This window comes from Asparagus officinalis, chromosome 1 (assembly GCF_001876935.1).
Source record: "Asparagus officinalis chromosome 1, Aspof.V1, whole genome shotgun sequence".
Lineage (NCBI taxonomy): Eukaryota > Viridiplantae > Streptophyta > Magnoliopsida > Asparagales > Asparagaceae > Asparagus > Asparagus officinalis.
This window is the reverse complement of record NC_033794.1, coordinates 95047854-95057168: the sequence shown is the minus strand read 5'-3', so window position 1 is coordinate 95057168 and position 9315 is coordinate 95047854. Positions and strand designations below refer to the sequence as shown.

Genomic DNA, 9315 nt, shown 5'->3' with positions numbered 1-9315 from the left:
TCTCGAAGATTTCGGCACCAATTACACACCTTACGAGGAAGGGTGTACAGTTCATATGGAGCATGGAGTGCCAGAAGGCCTTTGATGTTCTGAAGGCTAAGTTGACTACAGCGCCGGTTTTGACCATTCCGAGCAGCGACAGGACATTCGTCGTATATACAGATGCATCGTTGGCAGGCTAAGGAGGTGTATTGATGCAGACTCAGAGGGTAGTAGCTTATATCTCACGGCAGTTGAGGGTGCATGAGCAGAACTATCCCACTCATGATTTGGAGTTGGCAGCAGTGGTATTTGCACTGAAGTCATGGAGGCACTACTTATATGGAGTGCAGTTTGAGTTGTTTACAGACCATCAGAGTCTGAAGTACCTCTTTTCCCAGAAGGAACTCAATCAGAGACAGAGGAGATGGCCGAGATTGGAGGAACCAGTGCATTTTTGGGAGCTGTATCAGTACAGCCATCTTGGAGTGACAGAGTTGTCAGAGCTCAGTTGGGAGACTCTTGGATTCAAATCCGAAAGGAGGAGATTTCCAAAGAGCCTAAGACTGATTGGACTATTGGAGCTGATGGAGGTCTACGGATGAAGGGTAGATTGGTTATGCTAGACAGTGTAGAGCTGAAGAGAGAGTTATTTGATGAGGCACACCGTGCTCGGTACACAGTACATCCAGGGACTACCAAGATGCACAAAGACCTGAAGAGGCGTTTCTGGTGGAGTGGTATGCGTAAAGAGATTGCAGACTATGTGGCTAGATGTTTTACCTGTCAGCAGGTGAAGGCAGAGCATCAGAGACCGGTAGGGACACTGCAGCCTTTACCCATTCCAGAGTGGAAGTGGGCAGATATTTCCATGGATTTTATTGTGGGATTGCTGAAGTCGAAGAAGGGGAATGATTCAGTTTGGGTGATAGTGGACCGGTTGACGAAGTCAGCACATTTTATTCCAGTGAGGACCACTTATACAGCCGAGGCTTATGCGAGAATCTTCATTCGGGAGATAGTCCGACTTCTCGGAGTATCGGACACGATCGTGTCTGATCGAGGATCGGTTTTCACTTCACATTTTTGGAGGAGTTTTCAGGAATCATTTGGCAGCACGCTATCTTATAGCAGTGTATTTCACCCCCAGACGGATGGCCAGACGGAGGGGGTGAATCAGGTATTGGAGGACATGTTGCGGGCATGTGTCATTGACTTCCATGGTAGTTGGGAGGATCATATTCCACTGTTAGAGTTCGCTTATAACAATAGTTATCAAGCGACGATCGGTATGGCCCCGTATGAAGCATTGTATGGGAGACCTTGTAGATCACCGATATGTTGGGTCGAGCCGGAGGATAGCTTGATGCTTGGGCCCGAGCTAGTGAAGCAGACCACTGAGAAGGTAGCTTTGATCAGGGAGTGGATTTTAGCCGCTCAGAGTCGGCAGAAGAGCTATGCAGATAAGAGGCGAAGACCCCTAGATTTTCAGGTTGGAGATTTGGTTATGCTTAAGGTATCACCTATGAAAGGCGTACAGCGATTCGGTAGGCGAGGGAAGCTTGCACCGAGATATATTGGGCCTTTTCAGATCCTAGAGCGCATTGGAGCTGTGTCATACAGACTAGATCTTCCGGCATCGATGTCTAGTATACACAACGTGTTCCATATTTCTATGCTTAAGAAGCACTTGCATGATGAGGAGCAGCAGCGAGTATTGGATGCACCGGAGATCGAGCTTCAGGATGATTTGACTACTATTGAGATTCCGGTTCGTATTCTTGCTAGAGAAGTCAAGAGACTCAGGAACAAGGTGATTCCATTGGTGAAAGTTCAATGGAACAGAAGTGGAGTTGAGGAAGCTTCTTAGGAGCGCGAGGAGGACATGCGACGCGACTACCCACACTTGTTCGAGAAGGTAAAACTAACTAAAATATTTATTATATGACTTCTTACTTGTATATTTATATCTATATATGTTGATACTTATATTTAACACTAGAATGAGGGTATTTTTACTTAATTCTTAACCTTACGGAACACATGGTATATATATGGGGGGTTCCTTGTTTGGATTTTTCGCCCGACGTACTAGTTCCGTTAGATTTGGGGTTAAGTAAGAATATTATCATTTTAGATCGTTAAGTATGAATGTCGATATGTGCTAACTAGCATTTACTATTGCGAAATGTATATGTTTGCGGGTTAGATTAGACCCTTGTCATGTTTTCAAGTATCTTTATGAATTAGATGTGATTTCCTGAATTTCGAGGACGAAATTCTTTTAAGGGGGGAAGAATGTAAGACCCCGTAGATTTTTGAGTATGTATATGTACGTCAGTAATGAGGTTGAGTGTGCTAGATTTCAATCATATGCAGCAGAGTCATAGTATGCAGTTTCTAGTCCATGAGTCGACCCATGACTGTCATGAGTCGACTCACGAAATCGAGTCCTATTGTCATTTAGTTTCTGTTGAGTCAACTCATCATATTATAAGTCGACCCATGAGTCATGAGTCGACCCATGACTGTCATGAGTCGACTCATCGGGATCTTTTTGGTTTTTCTGGGTCGGGTCTGTTGGGTTTCGGGTCGGGTTTTACCCACTCGTATATATTCCCCTTTACCCGAAAACACTTCATTTTCATCAGTTCTCCCCAGAAACCCTAGAACTCTCTCTCTCCTCTCTAAAACCCTAGGCGTTCTTGGTGATTTTGGGGCGTTTCAAGGGATTTTTCGGCAGTTTCTTTTGGGTTGCAGCGAAGGGGATTGTTCATCATCACTTCTAAGGCGAGTAACATCTCGCCCAACCCTTCTCCCATGTTTTTAATAATTTATAACTGTTTTACATAAGTTTTATTGAGCCTAAGACTTATTTTTCTAGTATAAATCAATATCCTTGTTAGGGTAAATGCTAGAAATCATGTATTTCGGATTTTGAATCCCCACCAACAAGCTTTTGATGAAAACCCAGATCTGGAATTTTATTTAAAGAAATAAAAGATGAGTTTTGCTTTTGATTAAATGCTTTCTCTCATGTTTAGGTGTTAAAAGTTAGGTCTAACATGCTAGTGTTCGTTTCTCATGCTACATATGAATTTATCACTGCCCTATAGTCTAGAATTGATAGTTATGGAGGTGAAGATCAGTTTAGTGGGAGTATGGAACGAGATGGACGAGTTGCAGGTGTGAAATATCCAGTTATCAGCCCGTGAGTCGACCCATGACAGTCATGAGTCGACTCATCAGGTTGAGTCGACCCATGACTGTCATGAGTCGACTCATAAAATCTATCCCTGTTATTCATTTGTGTTCTGCTGAGTCGACCCATAAATGAGCACGAGTTGACTCATCACAGTATTTTCCAGTTTCGTTTGTGTTGCTGTTTAACCATCTGCTGTATACCTATAAATGATCATATATACATATGTCCGAGGATAGTAGACATTCTTGAACTTAGGGTGTTGCATTGCTTATTGGATATTTAATTACAGTGATCTTGACTTTTCCCTGTACCTGTAAGATGACAATTGTGGCATAGGCTTAGATCATCATAGCAGGGCACGTACAGGAATAAGACGTGTATATCCTTCTATGCACAGTCCTCGTGTTGGACTATAATCCATTACGGAATAAGACGTGTATATCCTTCTATGCACAGTCCTCGTGTTGGACTATAATCCATTACAAGTCCTCGTGCTGGACTATAATCCATTAGAGTCCTCGTGTTGGACTATAATCCATTTCAAACATGTTTCTTTTTTTTATTTTTGCTAAACCTTGAGCACGTTATTCAACCAAGTTGGGTACACGACATATCATATGAGTCTGGGACATGATTGCTACCTAGGCTGGACATGACATTTATTGTAGTCTTGACATGTTTCAATTGTATCGGTAGAGATGGGTTCTGTTTTCTTTTCCTTTATTGTTTTCTTATGCTAAACCTCAGGTTTAGTGTTTAGGGATTTACAATTTGAAATACAAGGTATATACATGAGGGTTTCCTTGTTTGGATTATTTCGCTCGACGTACCTATGCTCGGATTGTATTTCCCTAAGTACTAAAACCCACTATTGTTAGCATAAGTGATTTTATATTATTATGTATTAACTGTATTTTCTTATACAACGAGCCCTATCCTTTGGGGTTATTTGTGGTGTTGCTCGCTAGCGCTTTGACGCTCGTTGTCCCTCCCCCTTTCAGGTAACGAGCCAGGAGCCCGGAGAGTCGCAGGTTGATGGCGATGTACTTTAGCTTCAGCCGTCTTTTGGTTATATTTTCTTTTGAGCACCACTGTAGATTTTTGTGTAGACTTGTGAGAGTCTTATTCTAGAAGTTGTAAAGGCAGTGTGCCTTATTTCCTCTTGTCAGACATTTTGTATTTTGAGACTTGTTGAGAAATCTAGTTCATTTACTTCAGACATTTATTTGTATTCCAGTATATTAGATGACGAGATATTAATTTGATCTCTATTACTTCATCAGTTGATTCTTGTATAACATTTTACTTGCTTTGTACTACACCTGTTGTTGATTCCACTAGAGAGATAGAAATTATGATGGTGAAACATGTTATTGCACGGGGTGGTGCATGGCAGGTTTGACATTTCTGGTTTCACCTCGGACTGCAGCCTTGTGTGAACCCAGTGGCGTCACAGAAATTACATTCAAAAAATAGATGGCTAAGACTTTTCATGGCTGAGGTAGAACATAGAATAGTTAGTTTGAATCATTCGCCTCCTAAGCAATTTGTCCTGAGTAAGTAAACGATCTAGAACTACTAGCCACAAAACAAATAAGTGCTTAGGATAATTCATTTCCTCCCAAACTGTGTCATACCATGACACATTGTTGGATACAGGGGAGAAATTTGAATTCTCGTAACAAGAGTGAATTAAGCGCTTCAAGCTATCTTCCCCTCCACAATGAGCAATGGCTCTATCTCTAAATTTTAGCAGTTGCTTCCACATCCATGAATCCTCAGCTCTTGCATTTACATGTCATATATCCTTGTACTTCAGATATGTACAATGAACCCATTTTATCCATAACAGTTCCTTGTTAATGTGAATGTACCAGAGTAGTCTGAGACCAGAGGTAATATTCCATGTTAATGCTGAGTAAATCCCAAGCTCCCCTTGTTTTTACCCAAGCATATCCTATCCCATGAAACAAGTGGAACTTTTGAAGCATTTTCAGATTTCCCCCATAAGAAACTCCTATACAGTTCATCAATTTTCTATAGAACTCTTACCGGAAGTATGTAACTAGATGTCCAAAAATTTGAACTCAAAATGACACTTTTGATTAGCTGCAATTTGCCAGCATATGATAGATGTCTATGCTTCATCTAGTTTTAGAGTTGCACTAATATTTTATTAATGAGAGGATTACGGCCTATGAATGACAATATTTTACATATAAGAGGTACTCCAAGGTATTTGATTGACATAACACCCTCAGAAAAGCCCAGATGATTATAAATGGAAGCCTTGGCAGATTCTTCAACCCCCTAACAGAAAATAGTGCATTTATTAGGATTAGCTTCAAGACCAGTTACTGCGCTGAAATCTTGCAAACATTGATAAAGCTTTTGCACAGAACAAAGGTCACCCCTCCTCAATAGAAGAAGATCATCAACAAAGATTAAATGATTTATCTTGAATTTTTCACATTTAGGATGATACCTAAATTTCTTGTCATGTTTCAACATATATCCCACCTCCTACAGAGATATTCTATCCCCCCAATAAATAAATAAGGGGAGAGGGGATCACCCGACCTTAATCCTATCTCACCCTTAAAATATCCATGAAGATTGCCATTTAGAGAAATGAAAATTTTAGGGGAAGATATGCATGTCATAATCCAATCAGTCATCATGCTGGGGAAGCCCATGCTATGCTCTGTTGCAAGAAACTTCAACTAATAGTATCAAATGCTTTTTCAATATCAATGTTAAGCATAACCCTAGGTGACAGATGTTTTCTTCCGTAGTTCTTAACATGCTCATGAGCTCCAAGAATGTTGCTGGAAATTTGTTTTAACTTTCACAAAAGCACTTTGTACTTCACTCACAAGAAATCTCGTAACTGATGTAGGTGGAAATTTTGACTATTAAGGAGTTGCTTGAACAAGCAAACTTCTCCTTAAAATGATCAATTGCAGTCTACAAATTTCAGCTGAACAATTAAATCGGCCACCGGAAAACAAACTCAAAATTAACCATTCAAAAGTTCTAGTCAGCCATTTGCTATACTCAAGGCAACAACTGCAACAACAAACCAAAACGCAATACACATAATATACACACCTACACACTAAAAACTTCAAACTCCACATCTTAGACCCTGTAACCTAAATACTCAATTTGCTCCACCAATTCATTCACATCTTCACTCCATTCACTAGGCTCTACAGCCATTTCCCCTACCTCCCCAACAACTATCCCCGACGATTCTCCCTCCTCAATACTCAACAACTCATCCCATATAACCTCCTCTGTCGCTTCACTCCCCTCAGTTTCGTCGGAAGTGTAGCTCCCAGGCAATCTCCTCTTCTTTCCACTGCAACTCACGTTCAGTAGTTGCTGAATGAACATAGGACTTGGACTTGTCATCGATTTCGTAAGGAATGCCATCGTATGCCTCTGTTTTCTCTCTGTACACTGTATTCTTTCTTCCATTTGGATCAGCTGAGCCTTAGAGCTCTGCTGTTGGCTACGGAGGTTGAGGATTTCGAGCATTATGGTGTTTCGATCTAGCATGAGTCTCTGTAGCTCTGATTCGTGCTCGGAATGCAATAGTTCGAGGTTTTGATTTGAGTTTTGCGTTGTGATGCGCCTTCGCTTGATGTTCTTGAGGAGGTGTTTTTGGCCTCCTAAGAAATCTTCGTTCGCGAATTCCCATCGATCTGGATCAATCTTTCGAAATCCCTGTAAAAAACGCCAATCAAAAATCAATTTAGAAATGATTTCGATAGTGTTTGAAATCCTTAATGTCAGACTATTAAGAAACTAACATGCACAAGAGATGATTATAGGATGTAAGAACACGTTATGCACGATGAATGCAAATGAAGATAACATTCAAAGTCGAGGTTTTGATTTAAAGTTAGGCGAACTATTGACGCACCAACATTCACACTTGTACTTATTTTGCAAGCATTTCAAAATTAAGGATAGCCCCCTTTAGATTGCAAATTTCCCCCCTGTAGTTATGAAAGTTTATTATTACAACAAGATAACTTAGAAAAACTCAAGTTCAAAAACTAATTATGGAAACTATCAATCACGGATCATGTAAGCTGAGTAGGAGGTGAACTCAACAGTATTTCCTGCCTCACAATTTCACAGGATTCCATACAAAAATCCCGACAAATTAATTTGTAAAATTAGTTCAAGAGCTAGCCAGAAGCTCTCAAGACCCCAAACTTTTGGCAACCATTTCAGAATCAGAAGAATCCCGCTCCAAATAATAATAAAAATAAACGAAAGAATGAATAAGTAGAAAAAGAAATTAAAAACCAGAGGAAACTCACATAAGTGTTGAGTTGGCGGATGAAGCTCGAGAAGTTATTATGCTTGAAATATCTCGGCAACAGAGCAGAAGCAAACATGTTAGCATCCCAAACTATGAAACTATTCCGAGTTCTGCTCCAAGCGACAACCTGATCGGTTCCCGGATCCTCGACCATCTCGAAGGTCTTCGTCAAGAACGGCGGCAGGTGCGGCCACGCCGTGTATGGCCGGCCATAAGGAGTGGGGCACCGCTCCACTTCCACCTCCTCCTTTACCGTGGCGAAGGATGCGTCCATGGCTAGAAGAAGAAGCTCACTGCTGAAGCTAGCTGGAGGAGACCGAAGAGAGCAGGAGGCGGTCGCGCTAGCTGGAGTTTTGGAATACAAGTGGGTGGGCTGGGCTCGTGACAAGTGGGGTTTTGGGGGACACGTGGGCGTGGGGATGAAAGTTTGGGTTGAGGGAGTTGGGAGTGAGAGTGGGAGGGGGGGTTTTAACTGGTTAAGTATAGAACAAGTGGCAATAAAGGGAATAGAAAGTTCTGGGAAGGATAAGGGAGGGAGTTCGGAGTGAGGAGATATTTTTGGGAGAAGGTTCTACTGTGGGACCCGGTATTGGTATATTTTGTTAGGTTGGTTCTAGAAAGTTCTCGTATGTCCCTAGAGTTTTGAGGAAGTGTCGCTCTTTGGATGGCTGAAAAAAATCTATTGTAAAAAACATATTTCTCATTGTAGTTTTTTTATTCTCTTCTTAAAACTTGAAAAAAAAAAGGATGGGATGAGGTAGGTTAACGCGATGCTACTGGATAGATGCTACTGGATAATGTGACTCATTTTTTATGGAAGCTCATTTTATTTTTTTTATTTTTTATTTTTTGACAAAATGGATAAAGATCATGTTGATGTTAATAATCAAACAGATAATAAAATGGGGGTGAGATTGATTAGGGGCTGCTAACTTCTCCGAATATCTGGTTTTGAGTAGGGTAGCTTCTCCCTGCACAAATAGCAATTCGTGAGAGAACGAGGACTAGTTCCCCCGTTGTTCCTCCGACGATTAAGTCAGTGATGGACTTGAGTGGGAAAGTAATGATCCGTGTGAGTTCTAGAATGCAGTGGAGTGGAAAAGAATGCTGAGAAATTGCTTAAGTTTTCTTAGAAGTTGCTTACCCTATTGCTGAGAATAGTACCCTTATTTATAGTGGTGACAAAGGGTAGAATGGTAATTCCGGCCGAGTATAGGATGGCGGTCCACATCAGCATCTGCTTTATAGGTGACAGTTGACGAGTGGAGGAGAGGTCACCTCAGTATTAAATGTCAATTGATTGGGGGTATAGCGGTGTCGATGTGGTCCGATGAGTAATAAAGATTATTCGGGGTATGGCGGTCCCGACATGGTCCGATGTGTCATAAGTAGTGCAGGAGATGGAGAAATGATGGCATCTACCAAGCATTTAATGTGACGTCGGCGCGTTGTCAGCGGGAGAGGCTTGACGAGGCTGAAGTCGTCCTCTGGCTCGTAGCAAGGGGCGTTGAGAAGTAACGCCTTTCAAGTCAACCCTGCACTATGTTGAATAACTGGTCAAGTGGGCTCCTAGCGAGTTGTCTTCGACAAGATGACCGACAAGTACCGCCCTTCGAGTCGATCTAAGGAGATGTCAACTCGACGAGTCGGCTAACTCGAGATTCTTGGTGGTCCTTACCATCAATCTGATTTGAGCGGTATATGTAGGGAGACACATGTTCGTAGCTAGCAAAGGGCTGCACTTTGGTGACTAGAAACACCATAACAGTTTGCCCCTTTCTCTTGGAGTCGA

General features: G+C 41.6%; 1 protein-coding gene across 1 annotated transcript; it reads right to left on the bottom strand.

Annotated features, from left to right (window-relative positions):
- Positions 6188–7797, bottom strand: LOC109837603 (heat shock factor protein HSF30-like). The gene is made up of 2 exons (XM_020405921.1): positions 7522–7797; positions 6188–6916 (listed from the first exon to the last, which is right to left on the bottom strand). Exons 1-2 carry the CDS (start codon positions 7795–7797, stop codon positions 6326–6328), a joined length of 867 nt encoding a protein of 288 aa, XP_020261510.1. The 3' UTR covers positions 6188–6325.

What these genes read in the sequence shown, in the direction of transcription:
- LOC109837603 (XM_020405921.1), bottom strand. Translation starts at nt 7,797, where the DNA reads ATGGACGCATCCTTCGCCACGGTAAAGGAGGAGGTGGAAGTGGAGCGG. An exon ending in TCCGCCAACTCAACACTTAT is followed by an intron (nt 6,917 to 7,521) that starts GTGAGTTTCCTC and finishes CGTTTTTTACAG; the next exon opens with GGATTTCGAAAGATTGATCC.